This window comes from Homarus americanus, unplaced genomic scaffold (assembly GCF_018991925.1).
Source record: "Homarus americanus isolate GMGI-L3 unplaced genomic scaffold, GMGI_Hamer_2.0 scaffold34360, whole genome shotgun sequence".
Taxonomy (NCBI): domain Eukaryota; kingdom Metazoa; phylum Arthropoda; class Malacostraca; order Decapoda; family Nephropidae; genus Homarus; species Homarus americanus.
Window position 1 is genome coordinate 4,253,429 of NW_024739403.1, and position 26,813 is coordinate 4,280,241.

General features: G+C 42.6%; 1 protein-coding gene across 1 annotated transcript in view; it reads left to right on the forward strand.

The window, feature by feature from the left end:
- The first annotated feature begins 2,857 nt into the window (after nucleotides 1–2,857).
- Nucleotides 2,858–26,813, forward strand: part of LOC121874616 (serine/arginine repetitive matrix protein 2-like) — a 151,297-nt gene continuing 127,341 nt past the window's right edge. Inside the window, exons 1-2 of the mRNA XM_042378844.1 lie at nucleotides 2,858–3,576; nucleotides 22,901–23,070. Coding sequence (XP_042234778.1) covers nucleotides 3,121–3,576; nucleotides 22,901–23,070 — 626 coding nt within the window. The 5' untranslated portion in view covers nucleotides 2,858–3,120. The remainder of the gene's footprint in view (nucleotides 3,577–22,900; nucleotides 23,071–26,813) is intronic.

Here is a 26,813-nt window from a genome sequence, read left to right on the forward strand (position 1 = left end):
CACAATTCTCTCTTACACCGTCATCAAGTTGTCTCTCTGTGTGGTATTCAGAGATTTAATATATATTTAAATGGATAGATAAACAAACAAACAACAAGTATCTTAATGAAATGAAAGGGAAAGTTATCTTGTGCACCCTGCTACACCCATCCTCTCGTCGACCATTAAAGAGCCTGACGATTGAGTGTAAACAGAAAGTGATGATTATATTCTCAAGAAACTATATTTGATGAAGAATATTTTTCCTTTGTCATTGAAATATCCACATAACTTTTAATGTGTGGTTTACTGTTTCATAATTATATAAGAAAATACACAATTATGTTCATCTGGAAAAACTACACAATTACTTAGTGTAGGTAGGGAGGTGTAGGGTGTTAGTGTAGGTAGGGAGGTGTAGGGTGTTAGTGTAGGTAGGGAGGTGTAGGGTGTTAGTGTGGGTAGGAAGGTGTAGGGTGTTAGTGTGGGTAGGGAGGTGTAGGGTGTTAGTGTGGGTAGGGAGGTGTAGGGTGTTAGTGTGGGTAGGGAGGTGTAGGGTGTTAGTGTAGGTATGAAGGTGTAGGGTGTTAGTGTGGGTAGGGAGGTGTAGGGAGTTAGTGTAGGTTAGGTTAGGGATATACTGTTTGAGGTATTTATATCCTAATCCTAGTCTAACAAGTTTATGGGTCTTGTCACTTGCTCCACGTGATTGGCTTGAGTTTTCTCCGACACTTCTAGATCACATTCAACAATAACTTTATAACAAGTGAGTTTAGCTAAGGCATCAGCTCTATCATGCTCTCGTGGGCTATGTGAGAAGGAATCCACAGTAACTTGATCTTCATTCCGGCATCAGTAAAGTGGTCATATTTATGTCTGGCTTCGGAGGCAAGTATGTGGCACTCTCAGATAGTGTGTTTCAGAGTAAATAATATAGTGTTAGCGGTAGTATGGTAGTAGAGAGGCGAGGTGGGGTGAGAGGAACCTTGTGGTGTGTTGTGATGCTCGTGATAACAAGAGTGGAGATGCCTGTGAGTAAATATAGGAAATTAACCTTGAGCAAGAGACAAAACTATTCCGTAACATATGTGAAATTTAATTCATCGCAAGTTAGATTATTTAAGTCAGGAAAGAAGTTTTTAAGTGCAAGAGGACGAGTTGCTAGTTCTGACGTGTATGGCTACTAATCATTATTTTAGAAACACCTACGTAATGTTTATGTGAATTCGAGAGGTGCTACCCTGGGCGAGTGGTGCCTCTGTTGACACTGGTGGTGGAGACGTAATGTGCCCCGTCGTGCCGCGCTGGTCTTCCTTATCTCAAGGTGACGGCAGCCAGCCATAGCTCAGGTATATACAGTACTCAGTTACCTGATGTCGCCTTTTTTTACGTTTTTTTTTGGTAATATTATTTTGATTTACTTAAAACCGATTAAATTTTATATATTACAAGGAATACCAAATATCTTTTTACAGGTAAGACTCGGGGATTGGTCACAGATTAGTGAAAGTACTTTGAAGAAAAAGGAGATACAAATCAACGTTGTTTACAGTGATTTACAGGCACAAAAAATTACTAAAACGATTACCATTATTGTGAGGATTTAAAACACTTCCTCAGCGGTGTCTTGTGTCCCAGAAAATTTTTGGCTGTAAGTCTTGTCACAGCTGCTGCCTCACCCTAGGTAACCTTCCCGTGTTAGTGTGATGAGGTGAGGCGAAGGTACAGCATCGGGAGCCTGACTGTGGGGTTAGTATAGCGAATTACTGCTAACATTCTAGCTGCCTTAAGTTAGGTTAGGTTGGAAATATTACCAAAGTGCTTAAGATGTCGACAAGCGGTTTTTTTTGCTTCATATTCCCATGGATTGATTTTCCATGTTGATGAAGATTTTTGGCCACAGATTATCTAAGTTGAATTCGTGACCAATTTCCCCCCCCCCCCCGAGACCGAGCAACAGCAGTCTCGCCCATGAAGTTTTTGTGGTTCACCTTCATCCTGGGACAAAAATATGTTGACCATCGAATTGTTTATTTTTTCAATTTTTCATTAACACTGAGGTAATCCTGTTTGTTGACTTTGTCCTCTGTGTGTGTGTGTGTGTGTGTGTGTCAGTCACCTCATCTACTGCAGTATACTCTCCGTCGTCGTGGATTCGTCAGGAGTTTATCATAAAATTAATCTCTTGTTTTTTGAAGATCATTAATTATGTTATCTTAATCGGATATTTTTTTTAGTTGTGTGTAATATTATGTCACTCATGAATAGTGAGGTTGAGTGTGAGGAGGTGGATGTGGGTGGTGAGGTGAGGTGAGTGCCTTCCTTCACACACACTACTCCTTCCTCTTCTACTGTCCATTGCAGGGTGCATTTAATCTCAGTTGTAGTCTAATCAGCTGTTTTGTATGTATTGTTATATGCAGCTGTTGATCGCCGCGCCATGTGTGAAGCTGTGAGTGTCGACCAAGATGGTGCACCGTACGTCTGGCAGTGAAGACCCGCCTAGTTCACTGAGGGTATTGTGATCTTATAAGAGTCCTGCTGATACTATTATTGTCTTGCATATTTTAATTTCAACAATATGCCTATAGATCAAGTCCCTGCGTGATGTCCTAACGTTAGCAGCAGGCGGCGGTGTCCTTGAGTAGACGGGAGACAGTAGTGTTGTGCGTTGTTCCCTCGAGGCGTGATATAGAAGGAAGCAAGTATTGGCAACACCTTTGTTTTCACACCCATACAAAAATATCTTTGGTGCTCTATAGCCGGACACAAGTCAGACACAGCTCAGATGCGAAGTGTTGACACTGGGCGCTGCTAGGGAGAGGGGGGGGGGGGGGGGGGGGGTGTTGGCTCAACACATATAAGCAGGGCGCAACGTTCAGAAGCCAAATCAGGTTTTGTCGCCGCAGCCGTAGGTCCGAGACAGTGCGAGTCTGTTAGTTGGTGCCCGCGTGCGGTGTCAGGAACTTAAGCGTTGTGGTACTATGTTCTTGACTCATGTACGAAAGTGACTGAAAACATTGTGTAAACTTTGTTCTTATAAAGTGTTAATGTTTGGATGTCATCGGTTGAGCCGATATATTTCTAACATTAGCTAACTGCACGTGTTGTAGGTGAAAGGTTGACTTCTTGGCCGACACCATGTCTTCCACAGACCAAGAGAAGGGCAGCAACCAACACGTCGCGTTTCAAATGAAGTCCACGGAGGCCGACGTAGAGAAGAATGAAGAGTCGCCGCTGTCTGAAGATCGTCCCGTTATTAAAAACGGCGCTACCAACTCAGAAGAGGCTGACGAAGAAAGAGATCGACTGCCCTTCTTAAAAGCCCGACAGTCACGCTTCTCCACGACCTCCATACCGGGCTTCCCAGGCATGGCTTCCAGGCCTTCTTTCGGGGGCTTGTCCTCGAGGCCGTCATTTGGAGGACTGTCGTTCGGGAACATGAGTTCACGGCCCTCTATGGCCTCTCTACGGTCTACTATCAGCAGGGTCAACAGTGAACTCTATCCTGAACGTGGATCCTTCGTCGCCTTCAGCATCGGACACTCCCTGGCAGACCTCCCCACGTTGGCCCATAAAATGTACATCATCACTCAGGTAGGTCAACTTGCTCCCTCAGGTCCTCTGCTGTTACAAAATTAGTTCTCGAGATTATGTTCCTTTACCTGTGAGGAATATTGTACCCTGAAGTGTCTCCTTTGTCTGCTACCCTCGGGAGGCACAGGCACTATCTGTACAAATAAAGAGAATACTACAAATCGACGTAACCTTACAATATTACTTTAGATAGATGTTCGGTAGTAAGTCGGTGGAAAATAATAATGATCAGTATTTAAACATAAGTAAACAGTCACAGGTATTGGCGGTCACGTCTTGAGTGAGGGACGACGGCAGGTTGCGTAATTCTGGCCAGGTCACTCTACCTTCTGCTCCTCCTCGCTCAGCTTAACTCCTTTGTTTTTCACCCGTAAAAAAAATATCCCTCACCAAGAACGACGCCAGCGAGTACATTAACTATCTTAAACACACACACACACACACACCGTGGTTGCTATATCTTGCCACTCGACTCGAAAGTCAAGAAGAACTAGTGTGCAGGCTTTTGTATGTTTGGATATGAATTGTAGGTCTCTCACACCTGGCGTCTGTATGTCGGATAAGCAACTCACATTACGTAACAGTGACCTCATGTACCCCAACACAGGTGTGGAGAGAGAGAGAGAGTGTGTGTGTGTGTGTGTGTGTGTGTGTGTGTGTGTGTGTTACAGTCACCAGGCTAACAACAACAATATAGTTCTCTAATAAGTTTTGGTGAAATAAAATACGAGTTGTAATTATGTGGTGTAGGAGGCGGCCACCCAACACCCCGGCACACGAGTTGTAGGCTCCTCTCTGTCTGTGTCAAGAAGCAGGAGTCTTGGTAACCTTGTTGGTCGTCTGTGTCAAGAAGCAGGAGTCTCGGTACCTCTGGTGGTCGTCTGTGTCAAGAAGCAGGAATCTTGGTACCCTTGTTGGTCGTCTGTGTCAAGAAGCAGGAGTCTGGGTACCTCTGGTGGTCCTCTGTGTCAAGAAGAATTTACTACAGCTGTACAGACACGATAAAAAGGTCCTGCCAGTCTTCCGTCTCCTTCAGGAACCAGAGACTCATGAATCCGAGACATCACACAGTGCACCATAACAACATAAGAAAATAAGGATTCTGCAATAGGCCGGTTGGCCTGTGCACAGTCGAGAGTTACTACCACTCTCTATCATCCATGAATCTATGTAGCCTCCTTTTAAAACTTTCCAGCGTTCCAGCACTTACTACAAAGTTGCTAAGCTTGTTCCACTCGTCTACCATCCTATTTGTGAACCAGTTTCTTCCTATCTCCCTCCTAAACCTAAACTTATCCAACTTAAATCCGTTACTTCGAGTCCTATCCTGCTCGGATATTATAAGAACTTTATCTATATCCCCTTTATTGATTCCTTTCACCCACTTAAATACTTCTATCATATCTCCCCGCACTCTTCGTCTTTCTAGGGAATGCAAGTTTAGCTTCTTTAACCTATCTTGATATGGAAGATTTCTGAGTCCCGGAATCATTTTCGTCATTCTTCGCTGCACCGACTCCAGTGAACTGATATCCATTCAAAAATAAGGGTATCAATGTGGATGACAAACACTGAATCATAAAGTACAGAAGGGCCTGGTTAAATAGTGAGTTAAGTTAGGTTAAGTGAGACGGGGAGGAGGGCGTGTGTTGGTGGCAAGAGGTAGTCACGTCTGGTTTGTATTGACGTTCACACCAACTACTTGAAAAACTACACATGGCTGATACGTACATGTGAACCTCTTATTTACTCAGACATGCATATACGGATGTGTATGTGTTCATGATTATGTTTTTGTCAGTGTAATTTAAGTTAAGGTACTGTTCTTTACATGAGAGTATTAACAGGTGCTCTAACTACCTAACACCTAACTCAGTTCCTTTGCCTCTCCCAGTGGCTGACTGACGAAGACAATATCTGTGTCGAAAATATCTCCGCCTTTGTTGGTATATTTTCCATTATCATTGTTTGTTTATCTATTTATTATTTTTACGACTCATTATGTAACGACGGTGTAAAGGGAGGACTGCACGAGACTGGCCCACCAAGGTTGTCGTTCTCCTGACCTTGTGTAGAAGTTGAGGCCACGGGGGCACGAGCCAGGTATGGTTGTGGATCTTACTTTATCTTGGCTAACGTTGCTCTCTTGGCTGCCAAAGCACAGTTTTCTCGTTATATTTGTAGGAGGACGAGGAGTGGGGAAGGAGGGATGGAAATTTGGCGTTCAGTTCGAGATGCAGTATTTTTCATACCCAGACGACTGTGAGGCAAACGTGGCCAGCTGGGTGACTGGCCAAGGTGATCCAACCCACTCCAATACTTCTCATCACAAAAACAAAATTTCTATTGTTTTAAAAGCTAATTGTTTGAGAAATACATATTAGAATATTTTATTATATTATGCACTAAAGAGTCCAGGAAAATATGTAAGAGACAGTGGCAGTGTTGTTGTTGTTGTTGTACTTTTATTCAACAACAATAAATAAATTCGTTGAGGCAGATTTTTCCCATCATGAAGTTATCATTTTCCTGGGAGAAAGTGTAAATAGTGTAATATTAAATCAAATCTTTCTCAACCCCCATGTAAACAGATTTATTTTTACATACGCTTGTTACTTCACAAAGGAATTTTAATTTACAATATTTACAAGACACACCCCGGGGAAAAAAGGATCACCTGAAGTTTAGACAACCCATAAGATTTTCACCTGATGATTAAATGCTCTAACACCACCTGGGGTTAAGGATACAATTGAGTAGCGTTAGGGTGAAGGTGACATAAGCTAGGGTGTCTAATATTGAGGTGATTAAAAAAAAAGAACTTTCCTATTTGAAATTCGTATTGTGTAAAAGACTACATTCAATTAACTTTCAACTCAGACTTGGTGAACGTAGTATTAAGAACCGCCCCCTCGCCCCCTACTGCTACAGTGACCCTGGGCCATTCACCTTACTTGTATAATCCGGTGAATAAAAAGACGGAAAGGGAAAATGTGTGTGAGAGAGAGAGAGGAATTATTAAGTTTCATCACATACTGTACACACCTCCAGGCAGTGATTCCCAACGTCACAACGGGTCGTCGGGAGGATACAACGGTGGGTGGGTATCCGCCGGGCGAACACACCACTCCACCATTGTCTTCGTCAGTTATACATGTATATTTATAAGTCAGATTCAACACCACCTTTACCTGTGTGTGTGTGAGAGATTAACAAGTTTTATCAAGAACAGTTATTTATCGTTGTTGACTTATATTATTCATGAACAGATGAATGAAAACAAAGAGAAAGGTGATAGTAACAGCCCTCCCCCTCACCCCTCCCTCACTTCTCACCCCCCTCACCCCTCCCTCACTTCTCACCCCCCCTCACCCCTCCCTCACTTCTCACCCCCCCTTCACCCTGTGTTGATAATGTACTCAGTGAGGAGAGCTTCATTAAAGAGCATCACATCTTATATACGAGGGTGAGGAGGAGAAGGTTTGAGCTCATATCACAGGTATCGGGCAATACAACTAACGTAACACCTGAAGATCAATCCCCCCACCTTATTTCATCTGCAATTTAACCACACTAACCCAACCTAACACTAACCTAACACTAATCTAACACTAACCTAACACTAACCTAGCCAACACTAACCTAACCTCCAAAGTAACATTATGGTGCTTAATCAAGTGAAATAGGCTAAAAGGGTTAATCTTCACGTGATCCTAACTACCGCGTGGAGTGGAGCTAATAAAAGTTATCAGCTCAGAGGCTACAGCTACAAGGGGGGTGGGGGTGGGTTATGTCTGCAGTCAGTGTTGCATGTTTGCATTCCTGGGTGTCACTTTTCTGTGCAGGCAGGGCGGCGCCTCTCACAACCTGCAGTGTAACGTCTTATGTACTGTAGACCCCACTAGGATACTCACCAGTTACCTCGTGTTAACTTACACACACACACACACACACACACAGAGTAGCCTGAATGTATAGTACGCTTAACCACAGTGATAAGAGCGGAGGAACACCTTGCAATATATTCACCCAGCGAACAGTGAATTAATATCAGTCGAGTAAGGGGACGTAGCCAGTAACTCTCCCTACAACCACGACACACACAGAGACCATGTTTCCTTATGGTAGAATCTCGGCAATTTTGACTTGGTTTTAGGTGTAATTTTTGTGCCGTAGCGACTCTGAGGCATTGGTTTGACACTTAACACCCAGACATCCTATTATCCCGGTGTTTTGGTGGTCGTCCGCGTTGTTCTCTCGCTCAAACTTTGGAAAATTGATTGTACACAGCTAGTCCAGTGTGCACAGCGGCCAGGGATCAATACCGGTGTGGGGTGAGGTGTACAATGTTTCCCAGGAAGAACAAGAACACCAAGAGTTACAGTTCAATTAATAAATACTTCCTAAACATTTCACGAAGTTTTTTATTACATTAGTTTGGTATAGTTACGTTTTAATGCTATAGTAAAAGTGGATGAATTGGATCAATGATGAAGAAATGTGAGCTATCATTAATTTTTGAGGAAGTATCTTTAAATTGCTCATCTGCCTGTAACAATATTTTTCTTCATCCTGGAAAAAATAGGCACTCGTGAGATTCGATCTACTGTACAAGAGTGGCTCAGGCGGTGAGGGGCGGGTGTTGGCAGCTCTCACACAACCCTTCCTCTGCCACCCTCCTCCGTTCGGGGATACTACAGTAGTGTATGTTGGGAAATTCCTCTGTGAGGAGAGCAGGCACACACACACACACCTACCTGAGTACGCACACAAAGAGCCAAGGAGACATACAACAACTTTGAAGACCTTCCTGATGGAGGTGTGAGACGGGGAAGAAACATCCGCATGAAGATGGAATTCTCCTCTGAGGCGCTGCAGGGTGTCACGTGTACGATCCATTGCAACAACAACAACATACCTCACAGGTGTTTGGCTCTTGTCTAGGTAACCTCTCGCCAGAGAGGCTGATTTTGGAGATTAAAATAACAGCATATACTACACGTGTGCACAGGTAGATTTGTACACGTGAACATATGAACAGAGAGGGTGAAGGGGAGAGAATGAGAGAGCACATGGTATATGCTCCACACATTCCACATCCCTTTTTAAGTGAGCATTTTGTTTTTTTATATCTTATTATTTTGACTTCTCCATCACTCGCTGACCTTGGCTACTCAGTGTACAGCCTCGTGTACTGTATTCCCCCAACCACACTAATTAGTCATATACCATTTGTTGAAGAAGATTTTAACAGTGTAGGAACGAAGTCACAGCGGCCATGTCTTGTTTACACTCTCGTGCCAGCAAGGTGACGGGGGGTGGGGGGTGCTTCTTCCTTCTCTCCTTATGACTCATGACTCAACAGGACGATGATATAATAAAATTTTCATTAATTTTTTTTATATTACAGTTTTCATATTACAATATACAATATACAGTACATACAGGGTGTTACAGTGATAATAATATAGCTATTGAAGGAGATATATAACGTAGTATAGGCTAGGTGGCACTCATGGCACTCTGGACTAATATTTATAGAGTTATAAGAAAGAATATAAACCTCCTGCCCAGTCTATCGTCACTCACACGGAAGAGACACGTGACCTCTCATCAACGTGTCGGAAATAGTTTTATCTTTAATATCTAAAATTACAGGTAAATATTCAATAGAAGGGATCACCTGAAGAGTAGACACTGCAACTTATTTTACCCGATGATTAAATACCCTGACACTAAAATCCTCAAAGATGATGTGAGCGGCAAGTCCTGGCACCGGCCCAGACCTTTGTAAGCTGTGTGTGTGTGTGTGTGTGTGTGTGTGTGTGTGTGTGTGTGTGTGTGTGTGTTATGCGTGACAGGAGGTGTGAGATAGGGGCATCGTAACCCAGAGAGGAAACTGGAGTCAGTCCTTAAGGGCATGACTGAGATAAGAGCCTCGACACCGCAACACTCTGAGTGGACTGTACAAAACGACTTGTACTCTATAGTTTAACCTAATGTGTAATGTGTTTTGCATCATTGTCTTCCACATGGTTTACCCAACATTACCCTTACGTGGATTGCATGAAAATATTCGATAAGATCCCGCATGGCGTCTGCTTAATAAGGTCAATAGTTATGGTACTGAATTAACACACCAATGGTTCTTATCCTTCTTGTCTGACAGAAGGAAGTTAGTGTGGATGGGTTCTCGCCTGGCTGGACTGCAGTGAGAATCGCAATGTTTTCAAGACGTAAGACACACGTTTAAATTAACGATTAATGACAGGAGAAAAGAACAATGCCACTATTAAAGAAGATAAACTAATTGAGTGGAAGACGGAGAGCAATGATTAGGGGTGAAGGATGACAACAAATTGTGGTTTCAATACCATGTTCTTATCTACAGGATCAAGTTGTCTGTGTGTGTGTTTATGTCGTTAAAGTTTAACTCACAAATTTCTTAATATTTTTGTAATACTGAATACAGAAATATTATTTACGTCACCGGTGGAAAGCACAGGAGAGGCTGTCCAGCTATTTCAGTGTCTCTCGTAGGTAAACAAGACTGTTTCCTCCACACTTAAAGTACGTCAACACAGATCAGCACCACCACACAACTGCAGGTGTTCAGAGACGGCCAACCATACTGCTAGCTGAACTAAAAAACTTGCATTATACAGACCGTCCGGGAAATCTTGTTCAAGTCACCAGCTATGAACTGCAGGAGCACGTGAGGGTATGGTTGACGTGATCAAGATGCTGCCAGTGTGACGCATCAGAATTGAGAACACGTAACGGTAATACCACACACATAGGTTACATCACAATTTACAGTTATTCAAATTACAGCCACAAACCAAGCTGGGAAAGGAGTGCTTCATCACATTACATAATTATATTGAAGAAGTGTGAAACAGCTATCCCGTGTAGGTAGTCAGGTGACCCAGCGTGTCTCGACCCTGGAGAGACAACGCGCTTGGGAACTTCGTGTTTTCTTGTTTCCTTGTGGTTATCAGCATATATATATATATATATATATATATATATATATATATATATATATATATATATATATATATATATATATATATATATATATATATACACGGAGGTAAAGAGATGCAAGGGGGCAATTAATGTTTTTTTAGGAACTGTGCAATTGTAAGATGTGTGTGTGTGTGTGTGTGTGTGTGTGTGCACGTATTTATCAATTTATTTACAGTATATGAACGTAAAAGTATGACTCACATGGCAGGTAGAGATTATGGCCACGTATGTGTGTGTGCGCACTTGGTGGTCACGTGACACTGCATGTGGTCGCCTCGTGTCGCCAGGGTCTCACTGAGCGTGATAAAGACAACGCTGTCATTTACATCAGCCAGGTCACCTCCTCAGGATGTAGGAGAGCAAAACTGATTTACCTGAAGATTAGCAACCCCGGCATATTTCACCTAATTATTACACTAACGTTTACCTAAACTAACCTAAGCAAATAAGAACATAAGAATGGAGGAAACTGCAGCGGGCCTATTGACCCATACTGGGCAGTCCTATTTACACCCAACCTCTATTGCTCATATATCCATCCAACCTATGTTTGAAGCTATCCAGCGTATTCGAGTTAATGATGATGTTTGATAACTTGTTCCATTCATCCACTACTCTATTTCCAAACCAATGTTTACCTATTTCGCGCCTAAAGCTAAATTTGTCTAATTTAAAACCATTGTTACGAGTTCGCTCCTGGTTGGATAGTTTGAGTACCTTAGTTATGTCACCTTTGTTTAGCCCTGACTTCCATTTATACACCTCGATCATATCGCCCCTCACTCTACGTCTCTCGAGGGAGTGCAAATTAAGATGCTTTAACCTGTCTCTGTACTCAAGGTTCCTAATGCCCGGCATTAGTTTAGTCATCTTCTTCTGAATTCTTTCGAGGGATTCTATATCCATTCTGTAATACGGTGACCAGAATTGAACTGCGTAATACAAGTGAGGTCTCACAAGCGCAAGGTATAGTTTTAGGATGACCTCTCTAGCAAATGCACATTGTTTGCTTGGCTCAAGATTCCTACTGTACTTATCATTACACCTTAATCTTTCTTACAATCGGATTTCTCTATAACATCGTTATTCATCTGGAAACTGGTTTCCCTGTTTACATCTCCTATACTGAGTACTTTACATTTGTCCACATTGAATTTCATCTGCCATTTTTCAGACCATTCGAAAAATTTGTTTAAATCTTCCAGTAGTTTTGCGGAGTCCTCGTCAGATTTAATTACACGCCCTATTTTAGAGTCATCAGCAAATTTACTTATGTTGCTGTCTACGCCGATATCTACAGTATGTCGTTTATGCATATAATAAATAATAATGGTCCAAGTACTGAGCCTTGGGTACTCCACTAGTGACGTTACTACAATCCGTTAATGCTTACTCGCTGTTTCTTGTCCTGTAACCACGCACTAATCCATTTTAGAATATCTCCTCCAATGCCACGAGTCTCCACTTTTCTTATTAGTCTTTCGTGGGGAACTCTGTCGAAGGCTTTACTAAAGTCAAGATATACCCCATCATAGTCGTGCCCTTCGTCCACTGATTCGAAAACAGATGAAAAGAATGTTAATAGATTAGTGAGACATGAACGCCCGCTTGTGAAGCCATGTTGGGAATCAGTGATCAACTTGTGCTTCTCCAGGTGATTTCAAATAGAGTTGAAATTATTGCTTCCAGTAATTTGCCTACAATTGATGTTAAACTGATTGGACGGTAGTTAGAGGATAGTGATCTATCCCCCTTCTTGAAAATCGGTATTACATTCGATATCCTCCAGTATTCTGGTGCTACACCCGTTTTTAAGGACTTGTTAAACAACTTTGCTAAGGGCATACTAAGCTCTTCCTTACATTCCTTTAATATCTGGCAAATATCTCATTGGGATCTGGTAACTTATTAAGTTTTAGTTTGTCACTACAATCTCGCTTAATTTATTTCTTCACTATCTCTGTATAGAGTCGGTGCCTCGGGTATCATGTTTAAATTTTCGGTGGTGAAAACTGTTGAAAAATATTTATTCAGATTATTGCTCATGTCTCCGTCGTTATCAGTTAGCTCGCCGGTATCTGACTATAGGTCCAATCTTTTCTCGTGTTTTAGTTTGATACATTTGATAGAATCCCTTGGGGTTTGACTTCGCCTCCCTTGCTACCTTCAGTTCATTATTCCTCTTTGCCTTTCTTATCTCGGTCTTAACCCTACCGGCCAATACCTTATAATAATCTCTGAGTTAAACTTCACGATTTACTCTTCTACCTATAGCCTTCCTTTGTCCCATAATATTCTTTAAATAATTATTTATCCATTTAGGGTCATTGTTGTTTGATCTGAGTTTTCTCTATGGTATGTTCTGCCTTTGTGAATTAAGTAACTCATTATTTAAATTGTCGTGGAACTCGTCAACGTCAGATTTTATCCAGATTAATAGTAACTAATTTAATGTACTGTTTCTCTCTTGCTCGTGTACACCAACCTTGCGTGTATTAAATTATCTAACAACATCTTTTAATATATTGGAATAAATTAAGTTAAAGTATAATGACGTCTGTCAGATTTTAAGTGAATAGTTAGTGATACATAGCCCAGGAAATTCGGATCATGGATTAGCTTCTGCAACACGTAGTTTAAGCGCGCGAATCCGGCCAAATCCAGATAGTTTGTTCAAGAACGGGATATACGTACTGTAACCTGTTTATCCCAGTTATTTACAGATGGTTTATGAATCACCCTGTCTCTTAATTATCTCCAGTGGTGATGTGTTCAGTAGTTAGGTTAGGTTGTTCAGTAATAGATAGGGGATTTGGTAACAAGTTCGATGCATGGAGAAGTGGTTCCTTAAAGTTCAGTGTCTTAAAACTCGGTGGTTAAGGTACAGTGAGGGAGTGTTGGAGGAGGTGGGGTGGTGGTGGTTGTGACGGGAGGGAGGGAGTGTTGGAGGAAGGGTGGTGGTTGTGACTGTGAGGGGAGGGAGGGAGTGTTGGAGGAGGTGGGGTGGTGGTGGTGGTTGTGACGGGGGAGGGAGTGTTGGAGGTGGGAGGGAGGTGGTTGAGAGGGGAGGGGGGAGGTGGTTGTGAGGGGACGGAGGGAGGTGAGGACTGCAGGACATGGCGCCAATTAGCAGAGTTCATTCACCTCGATATTAACATTGAAACAGTTAATTTGCCAGGAAATACAGAGATCATCTGGATTACGATATACAACATGCTGTAGATAAGGGCGGTAGCTGGGGGCTGTAGATAAGGGCGGTAGCTGGGGGCTGTAGATAAGGGCGGTAGCTGGGGGCTGTAGATAAGGGCGGTAGCTGGGGCTGTAGATAAGGGCGGTAGCGGTAGCTGGGGGCTGTAGATAAGGGCGGTAGCTGGGCTGTAGATAAGGGCGGTAGCTGGGGGCTGTAGATAAGGGCTGTAGATAAGGGCGGTAGCTGGGGCTGTAGATAGGGCGTAGCTGGGGGCTGTAGATAAGGGCGGTAGCTGGGGGCTGTAGATAAGCTGGGGGTAGATAAGGGCGGTAGCTGGGGGCTGTAGATAAGGGCGGTAGCTGGGGGCTGTAGATAAGGGCGGTAGCTGGGGGCTGTAGATAAGGGCGGTAGCTGGGGGCTGTAGATAAGGGCGGTAGCTGGGGGCTGTAGATAAGGGCGGTAGCTGGGGGCTGTAGATAAGGGCGGTAGCTGGGGGCTGTAGATAAGGGCGGTAGCTGGGGGCTGTAGATAAGGGCGGTAGCTGGGTAGGGGCAAATATAAAACGCGAGCCGATGTGAGGAAAGTGTGTGTGTCTTTTGTTGCCTCCTGTCCTCCGCCATGCAGGCAGAATATAACATTTGGCTCATCTCGTCAAAAACCTCCACACGGCTTTCTTACCCCGCGTCACCTTCATCAAAACACAATACTTCACAACCTAACGTTACTGCCCATAATAGTTATACAACACCAGTGAAAGTCTGTTAACAACCAACAACCTCTTTTAACGCCTTCTCCATAACACACCATCCTGTCGCTTCAGTGATTCAGTTTACCTCTGACACCTACTCCTGGTCTTCCTCCAGCGTGAGTATGATGGTCATTATTCTGATGAACTTCAAGATACCATCCATTGTTTATATCAGCCTTCCAGTAACTGTATTACATTTCAGGACGCTATCATTCTGCCAAATTCTAAAATATATATGCTAGGCCTCACCATTTCCTCTATGTCCTGGAACTCACACATCCTTAACATAGCTAAAGCTGCCTCCCGAAAGTTGGGAATGCTGTACAGATGCCGTAGCTACTTCACTCCTGAACAGTTGCTTCAAGTATATAAGGGATTCATTCGTCCTAACTTGGAGTACTGCTCTCATATCTGGGGTGGCTCTTCTTCTGTCCAACTGTTAGATAGGGTGGAATCAAAGGCATTTGGTCTTATTGACTCTCCTCCTCTAGTTGACAATCTTTCTTCCCTTTCTCTTCGCCGCAATGTTGCTTCACTCTCTCTCTTTTACAGGTACTTTAACGGGCAATGTTTGGTGGATTTGGCATCCTGTGTACCGCTGGCAAGGCCGTGGGCTCGTAACACATGATCTTGCCCGCGGTGCCCACCGTTTCTCTGTGGATGTCGGTCACACGAGAATAACCCGTTATAGTGCCTCCTTTCTTCACACAGCCAAACTGTGGAACGCTCTGCCTTCTTCTGTGTTTCCATACTTATACAATCTGTCTCACTTTAAAAAGCTGGTTTTCCGGCATCTTCGTGGTGTAGATTAACACAGTATAACCTTTTTCTTCTCTATATTAAATTTATTTTTGTTCTCACGTAAAATATATTAATACAATTCATAAACTGGGCTTAACGTATATGTGCATATGTATGTATGTATGTATGTATGTATGTATGTAAGGTAGCGGGAATGACGTAGCATTGTATTCCTCCACAACCTGTTCGGTGCTGCTCGCTGGCCAACAGCAGGTCCTCACTGTGTGTGTGTGTGTGTACTACAAGGAGGCTAAACTTGTCATCTCACGCATCAGCCTCGGGAACTGTGGTATACGGTACAATGGCCGGACAGAATGATAAGCATCAGATCATCGTGGGTGACACAAGGCGCCTCAGGATGGTGGCGTGGTTAAGTGGAGTCTTACACGCATCTAGACTGTGATCCAACGACTCGACCGAACAACACTTTGATCACCTATTTTAGGATAGAACAAATGAATGTCAACAGCATATATATCTATGCCAGTGGAATAGAGAAAACTAAACAACGATAACAATTATTTAAAGGAAATAAATACTTCAAATTATCAAGCATTTAGTTTAATGGTTAGGTAGTAGTAAAGAAGAATTTGCCTATTTATTTAGTGTTTGTTCTGTTTTTGAGTCTCAATTTCGAGACCCCTATTTAATATAAACCTGAGCATTACGTCATGCTATTTACTGTGACGTCATCATTCCTAAACATTCACCTGACCAAGATTTAATAAACTGGAGGTACATGACGTCATATCCCTAAAGCTACCGCCCGGTCTGCGCCGCCATTTTTGTTGACTCAAAACATACCCGTGCACTGTGTGATGCTGCTCTAAAATTTGGCAACATTATGCCATCCTGCTGTATATGTGCCTAGAGGGACAGGAGAGATTCTATAGCATTCCATCGGTAAGTGTTGAAGTTATAATTAAGTTATAACAACCAAAAGTGCCAGTTTAGTATAGGCAGTATTAGGCACTCAGTCACTGCCTTCAGGTCTTTTCCAGTTTCCCAAAATATATCGTGTGTGTTATGTCCCCCCTTGGTGGTGATGGTTTAAACTGTATGTGTATCGTGATGTACCAACACCCACAGCAGTATTACATTGTTTATTTTACAAGAATGGACTGCGAGCTAAATTTATTTATTTATTTATTTTTTATATATATATTTTTTTACAGGGATTAGCTGACCTGGGCACAGGTCACTGACCCACATCAGGGCCTGGGGGGCGAAAATGTAATAATAACAATAATAATAAAAATAATTAGTTCATAGTAAATAAAACTTATAATATAAATTACAGAATTAAAATAAAATAATGATAAAAGCACTGATAATAATAATAATAATATTATTATTATTATTAATATTAATAAAGAACCATAAAGAAATACAAAAAAGAAAAAAAAGATGAAGAGTGAGAAACAATTTATGTATGTTGTGTTGTCAAATTAAGTGAAACAATTGAGACCCTGCCATTGTGTGTAAATGAGGCAGAAAGTCAGATCAGCAACCTGGGACTTGGTCACAATTTTCGTGATGCCATATAGCAACAGGGTCTACCATTAGACAACACATTATGCTTCCAATATCTTCCCAGGCGGTAGTACCTCCCTGTTTGGTAGCTGCCTACTACCTATGAAATGCTTTGTTTTGCGTCAACCAATATGGCCGCTAGTCCAGCCCACTGGTTTCATGAGTCCTACATAGAGGATGACGTCATGCCGCTTCCCTGTATTAAAGCTCCTTGCACTTGTCACACTAACACTGGGATCGAATTCTGTTTGACGCCGCAGTGAACGAGAACCATGCCCGGATACACGTAGATTCTAGTCTTCCGCGCGATGAGGAAGGTGTTGGCATGCTTGGGTGTGTTTCAACTGGGTCACGAAACAAAGGGGGAGAGCCTACGTGACCCTCCACCACACTCACCTCCCACACCCGCTTAATATCAATCTCCTGATGCCGGGTCTGAGGAATTATGTTGTTCCCCGCGTCGGATGACTGTCATCACGACACCCAGGGACACCTCATGGGCAAGGGGGTGGATGGAGGGTGGAGGGGCCACTCACCTTCCGCTGACGCCTCTAACAAGTAGAGGAACTGTGAGTTAGGTATCTATGGCAGGTAATCTCTTTGTTCTTTCTACAGAGACCCAGATCGTAATATTCAATCATAGGAGTAAATCTATTAAGGTGATTGTACAAGTTACCAATGGTTAATATCAACACAAACATCAGTGTAGTGAACTTCAAATAGAAATTACGAAACAAAAGTGAATTTTAAGACATCGACCTAATAAGTATATAAAGTTTTCGGATTTTTTTCAGTCTCGTTTCTATTACGTAAACTATAGTTGAACGATCACCATTTAAACAATTAATTCATTCACGAATGTAAACAATATACATCCTAGACCACGAAAATATTATGGAAGTGGCAGCAGTCATTATGTATGTGTCAGAGTGAGGCAGGATCCCGGGAAGTGACGGAGGCGTGAGGTGAGGGAGTGATTGAGGTTGGCGGGGATGTGTCTCTGTGAACCTTTACTAATACGAACCTCTCACCCAGTAATTACTAATAAGTAAGACAAAAGATAAGTCAACTGTGAGGAAGAACTTTCTCTCAAGAATTGCGTGATGATTTCTGTAATATCTGTTGCATCAGCCATTTAAACTGACCTTTACACAGCTACAGAGGCACTGACATGTGGATTGAATCATAATGGAAACAATAGAAGAGTATTTATTATCCAGGACAAATGAAGTAACGAAAAGAAAGAAATAGTGTCGCTGATTATAATTCGTCATGAATTGCAATTTCCAGAATGTAGACTTTCCGGAAGGTCAGTCACCAGGGGCGAGAGGTGGACCAGCTACGTCACAGGATGGTCGCTCTCACCCGCTCACCAACGAGGGTATCCGCTGAGGCCGACCTGTCCATCAGGGTTTCGTTATCATTGTTGTAATTTTAAGATCTTGAATTCCTATCATAAGCATTAAGCGGTCCTCGAGTTTCGCCGCGTATGTTCTATGTGTTGGTCGCGGCCGCTGGAAGAAGTAATATCAAAACAGGCAACAGCAGAGGGAAGAATAGCAATAGTTGTGAAGGGAGTCCACGTGTATACCTGTGTTCATTGGAGGGGGACGAAGTACATGTCTTGACTTACATCTGGCTCTGTATTGTGGTCATGACTTAAATGTGTGCCACGGGACTGTACCCACATGTTGACAGGGTATCAAATTCCTCCCGGAGCCAAAGGAACCGGTTTTAGTTCTTGTTGCTAGTACGTTGTCTTTGTTATGCTCTACTTAAACAGGAGTATGTTAGATTACTCAGCCCGGGCGTCTTTCCGACAAGTGCAGTTCACAACATTTGACGCGTGTGCTCGGTAAGGAAGGTATATATATGTATGTGTAGTCGTTCTCTTGGGCGAGTTCCTTCATGAAAGTAATTTAATAAATAATAGTGAACTTGGTGCAATTTTTGTCTTCTTCTGCTGGACTGCTGGGGGATACATGGCCGCTCCTGGGGATGAGGTCCTAGACCACACTGTATCAAGGGTACTTCCTGTGTGTTGCTGTGTTGCGGCTTCTGTCCCTCCAGGAGAAAACTGTGAAGCTGTAGTAATATTATTGTACAAAGTAAACGACCACGTGTATATGAAGGACAGCCACTCCCGCCACGAGCCGCCTGACGCACTGATAGATGATGAACGGGAACTAGATACTGTATATTAATATTTTCGAATGTTTTCAACCGATCCTTCATATAGTCCAAAACAACCCTGGTCCGTCAGCAGGGTGGGTCACGGTGGGTAGTTTGACGCTTCTTGGCGCGAAGTAAATCGCGATCTTAGATTATGCGGGCGTGGAGACCTCCCTTCTGGCCCTCACGCCATCCTCTCCACCGTGATGAATTGTTAATACCTGACCTCGGGTAGAGTGCCGGTGTGGGTGTTCCAGTAACAGTGCACTTGGCTTATAGTCTCGGACAAGACTCTCAGAGATTCGATATATAACTTATATTTTTTATTCTATCTGGTGATGCGAGAACACATCTATGAATTGTACTGTACGTCAAAGTCTCAAAGTGGCGGTTGGGGGTGAAGTTTGATGTACGGAATTCTGAAAATCTAGACATTTGTCTACCTGTGTATGTAACCTGCACTCCTCTGTATTGTGTAGAAAGTTACAAACTCACCGGCGGGGAGGTGTACCGGCAACTATACCAAAAACGTTTACAGCGCCCAACATGCTTGCCTTCTCGACTCATGCATTAAGGGCGTAAGTACCTGAAGGGCCATGGGTATTGTCAGCAAGTTACATAAAGTGATATAAGGATGAGTGTGTGTGTGTGGGGGGAGGGGGCATTTACCGGTACATTTCATCTGTGACTCAAACACCGGCCAGCTGCGTCGTGTCAGAGGTGAACCACAACTCAGCTCCGCAATTATGGGTACCATGTTGCGTGAATGTCTGGAACGGGTGATTGTGTCTAGGAATGTACTTTTTTTTTGACGTGAGGAGTATTTCGTCAGACCCCCGTTATCAATGATTGTGGACGGGGAGGGGAGGAGAGGGAGGGAGGCTGGGCACTAAGCAGGCCTCACTCAGTTAACTGGTATGAGAAACTATGAGTCATTTCTCTGCCTCAAACAAACTGATTGAAGAACAGTGAAACTTAACAGTCTGATAAAAAAGTGACAATAACAAATGATAATATCTATAAAAAATAGTACAACGGATTTACATGTAGAAACAACATGACTGAAAACAACATAATTCTCAAAAGTAAACAAACGTCTCAGGTGTTTACATTACAACATTAAGTAAACATTATGGTGATCATGCAGCGACACACTTTATATATTGTGAGAATAAAGTAAAAGAACAATGTTTCTTTTTTGTTTTGTATGTATATGGTTAATGGTGGCTCCTACTGACTCACGGGTGTACGGTACCATAGAGGGGCTCCGCGAGACGCCATTAAGCTGGGGCTGTCAGGGTAGGACCACTTGAACAGTTTATTGCGCTGGTAACTGATTCACTATCAAGCAGGAGAAACCTGACGTAAGTGGTGAAGAGTGAGGGTGGTGGATGAGGGTGGTGGATGAGGGTGGTGGGTGAGGGTGGTGGATGAGGATGGACGAAAATGGTCTGGAATCGGTGTGAATGAGGAAGTTGGGTGTGGGCAGTAAAGAAATGTTTAATGTAAAGGAAAAAAATAATACATTGTAAAGGAAAAAACACAATGAGGAATTATCATTAATATCACGGGGCTGAAGTGTGTGTGTGTGTGTATGGGGGGGGGGGTTCAGACTGTTGCCACAACTCAAATTTGCTCAAGGAAGATTTTGTTCCAGGAGATGAAAAGTGTTGTGCCTTGACCACGGCAAGGATTAAACTCCTAACTTTACATTATTCAAGGCGAAGACAAAATAAATTGACCTGTCTGACACGGCGTCCCATTACACTGTCATAGTCAAGATCCGGTGCCTGAAATGTCGATGGCCGTGTTACCGTAATCGTCGTCTGGCGGTGTTGGTCTTGGCGAGACTTGTTTGTGTACACGAGCTCATGTAAACACGCGTCCTGCTGTTGTTCTCTGTAACTTATTATAGATTATATACGAGTATTCATATCAAGCTTTAATATTTATAAAGGTATTCTTCTGTAATTGTTTGACCATAAGAGAAAATCGTTTTGTAGTGAAAATCAAACGAGTAGACAAACCTGTTGTTATTGTCACCACACACTAAACGTAAAACACAATTGGTCCATTACACCAGTTACCGTTGAAGACCTGGAGACGGCGGTGACGGTATTCCTAAGATGCTGTAACAACCCCCACTCTCCCTGCGGCGCCCCGGGGCTCCTCCTGAAAAAGGATGATCCCCTTACGAGCACTGAGCTGAAGTGACGTCATCCGGATCTTTCTCTGGTGGGGAATGCGCCTGTGGTGCAATCGACGGGGTCAACGGAGTGTGCAGACGGAACACCTCACGAAGGCTGATGATAGCCTAAAGTGCTGTGTCCGTCCGTCACACCATGGCCCTTCCTCATCCTCCGCTGGCCTGCACATAGTCACTGCCCTACACTGCGCAGGTGTCTTGACGTCACCAGCAGGGAGATATGTTCATGGCTGGAGTTCTCAGTTACTGGGGTAGTGTGGCCCTCTGAGTGACAACCAAGTGTGGCACCCAAATGTGGCTCTCTGAGTGGCGATCAAGTGTGGCCCTCTGAGTGGCAACCAAATGTGGCCCTCTAAGTGGCGATCAAGTGTGGCCCTCTGAGTGGCAACCAAGTGTGGCCCGCCTGAGTGACGACCAAGTGTGGCCCTCCTGAGTGGCGACCAGTGATGACAATAGGAACTGCTCACGTCTTAAAGTAGAGACAAGACTCACAGTCAGTAGAGACAAGACTCACAGTCAGTAGAGACAAGACTCACAGTCAGTAGAGACAAGACTCACAGTCAGTAGAGACAAGACTCACACAGGCAACTAGTTACCAGGGATAATATTTATGCACCACTAAACAAACATTCATTAAAACACGAATTTCTTTAATTTGCCTTCTTAGTCATCATCGTTAGTCTAACTAGTAACTGCGCCACCCACCTCACTCAAGCCAGGTTCTTACTATCGGTTCATGTTCCGTCACACGTCAGACACCATCACTGGCAAGTATATCATCTCCTATTCCTAACTACGACACTGGGATCAATTAACACCCATAACTACGTCATTAGAATAAATCTGACCCTTAAGTGCGTCAGTGGAATCGAACTCATTCTTCAGTCAACAGTTACAACTTCTGTTCATATGTTCTGTTATGGAGTCAACGGAAGGTTTTGAGTTGTTGCGGCGTAGAACTGTTTACTCCCTTGAGACGAAGAGAGTATGATAACTAACCAGTGAATGTATTAATGTCATGTAGACTAAACTGACGTCACGTTGCATCACCACCAATGTTTATTTTACTCTGGCACACAGCCACAACAACACCGCGGCTGGGTACAGTATTCTATTCTGGTTCAGAGCAAAAAACACAAACACAAACACAAACACCGTCGCCACTGCCAAGTCTGTTATCAACTTGTAAACACAGCGATGGTCTTTCTATTACTGTATAACCCAAATAGTAAATTAAATAAAAAAATACTACAATAAAGTGAATTGGTTAACTGTTTGAGATATTTTTGTTCATATTAAATGGTGTAAAGCTGTAGCTACCACCATCGCTCTTATACTAAAGAACCGAAAGGAGAATATTCCCTTAAGTAGGCAAATAATTATCTTTTACTGCAAAATAATCCATGTGTTGCTTTGAGAAATTATCCCTAGATGGTTTTAATATATCTGAGATCATCTGCTTGTCCTCCCCACACCTCGCTACTACTGTGATAATAATTATAATAGGTGAGAGTTACTTCCACAGGTTATTTACTCTGCATTCTGAGATATAGACGTAAGCTTGATGTCTTAGGTATCGTACATCAACCAAAATATGTTCTTCTATGCCAAGTTATATCCTCACGCCCCTTCTCTCCTTCAGGTACTGGCTGCCGTGTCCGTGGCTATGGGCTCTATGGCAGTAGGGTTCAGTGCCGCCTACACCTCCCCCGCTCTGGCTTCCCTCGACAGCCCTAACTCGACCCTGAACGTGACGGAGGAGCAGAAGTCGTGGATCGGTTCCCTGATGCCCTTGAGTGTCTTTAATGGGCAGTGTGTGTATAACTGGAGGTTACCCTATAGATGTTTCAGCAGGTATATATTATCCTACTGTGTGGCCTTTCGCCTTCATAATAATAGGTGTGTACCAACCTGACTGAAATGAGAAGATTGAGGTCAGTGAAGGCCAAAATTAAAAGTTTCCATATATTTATAAGTATAAAACTGAGGTAAGGTAAACTGTATTACATTGTACTGTAACCACTCAAGGTAATTTTAACCAACACTGCCACTAACACCATAAGTCGTATTCTTATATCCACCACCACCACTGCCTCCCCTGACACAGCCACACAGAGTTAATACTAATACCACTGACTTTCCTGCAGTTCTAGTTCAGTTTGCCTGTAAACGGACATGATTCAGCGTCGCCCCAAGTGGTCTAGTGTTTGGTCTGGTTTCACCCTCACTCCTCCCGGTCTACTTGGGCTGGTATCTATCTGTTTGGTGAGATAAGAGATCCTCGCCTCCTCTCACCACTTTCAAATGGGTATAAGACTGACTGACATACTGTATTGTACATCTGTTGTGGGGCTATGTTAAGTCTATGTGTGGCTATGTTGAGGAGCAAGCAGGGGACATACTTTGTCTAGGGGGTTATAATGTTCCATGTTGAAAACACAAGGAAGAGCAAACGATGAACGTGCCATTCATAATACTCTATAACCACAGGATATACGGTAAATATTAAAAAAATATTTATAATAATAACAGCGTGGAAACGAAAGTACATCAAGTTCATAAGTGAAACTAGCACGACAAGTAAGCATGCAACACAATAAGGTTTGTATTTGAGCCCTAATTCATATAAACAAAGTAAACTTAGAAGGCCAGAGGGTGACCAATTGGGGAGCGCTACTAAAACGCTCAGACACTGGATACCTGCATATGCAGGGCAGAGCTTGGTAAGAACAAACCAAAATAAACTAGTCGAGAGTGTTGTGACGGTTCAAGTGGTTGCTCAAGACCACTGACCAACACTGATACAGGTCCAGATATATCCAGAACCATTGCCCAGTACCTAATGGTGCAATAGAGACGTGACCATCTTCCAAATGAAATAAATGAAGAGAAAAGATAAACATATGATGAAAAAGCCAAAATATTCATAAGGGCCAGCAAATTTTTATGGGCTGTCACAGTAGCAGTCCCAAGGCCGCAGCCTGCCAACAGAACAGTAGCAGCGCATCAAAGTTCAGGTTAGAGGTATTTCGTCAGGGTGTTGTCGCGATCACATCACTGTACAGTCCTTTTGTAGTAATGCTATTAAGAGAGCGAGTTCGAGTTACTAATATGTCCACTCTAGGTGTCAAGCATGGTCTGTATTTACGAAAGACTTTTTGTTCCCCGTATGTAGATCGTAATAAGTGAATTTTGGAGGTTAGTACAGCCTTCATCTTCTTCATATTGTCCGTGAAGAATATATTAAGTGGATGTTAGATTAATATTATAGTTTTTAAATATATGAAAAAATTTCACAAAGAATTAATCCAAAGGACCAAAATTTTCTACTGCCGAGAAATATCAAAAGAGAAGGCCACAGTCGCCAAGAGGACTCAACAATAAATCAGGCCTTTATTCAAGCTTAATAGCCACGTAATCAATCTAGATTCTTTAAGTTACAAATCCATCAAGTCATACAAGTAAGGCTTTTAGAATTTTATATAAGATAATATATAAAATTTTTAAATTGAATTGGTGGATATCTTTCAACAATTTTTTCGCATTCATCCATTAATCTTATTTATTCACCTTTATTTTAATGGTCATTATTAACAAACGTCAGCCGCCAGGTTGGCCTGTCTGAAAGAAGCGTAATAGAATTTAAAGTTTATATGAACCCGGTAAACTCCTGTGAGTGTTTGGTTAGATCACACCAGTATGTTCTACGGGCATCCCGCAATTTGTACTGTTTTAGACATACGGAGCGTTAACATCACAAGAGGACGTAGCAACTTTGGTTTTGCCTTCACTGGAAAGTTCTTTATCCATTCATATCTTTGTCGAAGCAACTATCCAATCCCACGCTTTAAGATTCCTGTTTGTATATCAATCGTTAAGAGGAAGACAATAAAAAGTTATATATGATCTAGTCGCGGTGGGTACAATTTCCTTTTTAGTTTTGTCGTTCTAAATAATTATAAGATACAGTGCCAGAACGATAACCTTGTATATTTGATTTAGAATTTGAGGATCATTGTAATTGGGGAGAACGTCGATATCATAAAAGATACCATTAGAACGAAAAATAATATTTAGGTCACGAAACCACCATTACCTAAGTCAGTGAACTGGTGTTATCCTGATGCAGTCTTGCCAATCTGCGTAAAAAACAGATTGATCCTTAATGACCCAAATTATCCGGCACGTGTCGGTGGTGTAATCAAAGCCTCGTCATCTAACGTGAATTGCGTGCTGTTTTACGCATATTCGTCCCCCATCTACGCTGCCACATATGTGTTTTGGCCCTGAGACGCCCAGGTGGAGCATCTCGAGCGTGAGGTCAGCAGGTGGGGTCTTGTGAGGGTCGTTAGGTGTGGTCCAAAGGCCTAGGTGGTCTTGTAGAGTGCCTGTTAGGTGGTCTTGTGGGTGTCTACAGTGGTCTCGGTGGGAGTGAGTAGCCTTTTTCTCCTCCAAAACCGATAAGAGCTCACTGTGTCTTATTGCAACACCTGAGGTTTGCTAAAGTACATATAAGTCAGTAATTAACTTCCAAATACAAATTGAATTTGAGATTTGAATAAAGGACAAGCCAGAGCAACAATGGATATAATGGTGTACTACAAATGAATAGACGAATAAAACCTGAAATATATATAATGCTGCTGTACATATCATAACGAAAGCAAGAATTGAAGCAATAAAGTGGATCAGTCAACCCAGTTATAAGGGGCCACAAATACTTATATATGGAAACAAAACATCACAGTTTTCTAAAATACATTGAAGTATAAAATGGTGAAACAGATTAGCTGTACAAATATATTTTTATATTTATCCTTAACGAGTAGGCTTTTCCAGAAGCCAGTCCCAGAAATTCAAATGTTCTTTCCGCCACAACTTTCTGTGTATCCACTGTTTACTATCCCAGACATTATTCAAACTTCTTTAGTTTAATGAAGGGAAGGTGGTATAGAGATGCAGTTTTATAATAGTACATGATGAAGAAATATAGAAAATGAACTTTAATAACACTGTAAAATCCTAGACACTGACTTGACTGAACAACCAACCTGTTAGTAGAAAAGGTTTTCCACTTTCACCTCACCAGACTCATCCCCAGACTGCATGACGCCTGCAGCCCTACAGGTCAGTCCTGAGTCCATGGACTTGGTGAACCAGCTTATCCAGATAAACTATGAGATCACGCAGCCACGAGTCAGTCAATTCTGAAGGATATTTTCAAACGTGTCATTCTCAAATTTTCCTGCTTGCTGATGCATCCTCCGTTAGATGTCAGGTATCAATGCTGTCATCTTCACACAGTGTCCATTCGAGATAAACACCATCGCGGCCACCCATCGTCATCATCAAGTGGAAGTCAACCTCTAGCCAATCTGTCAGCCAACGCCACGACAGTTTTTTCGGGGAGAAAGATCTTTGTTGTATGTGCCTGAGGGTCTTAAGGTAGTCCCCTATGGCCCTTTAGAAGTGCCTTCACCTCCTAAGGTGAATGGTAGATATACATCAGAGATCGCTGTCATCTATTATAGGGGATCTTACTTCCATATTTTTTT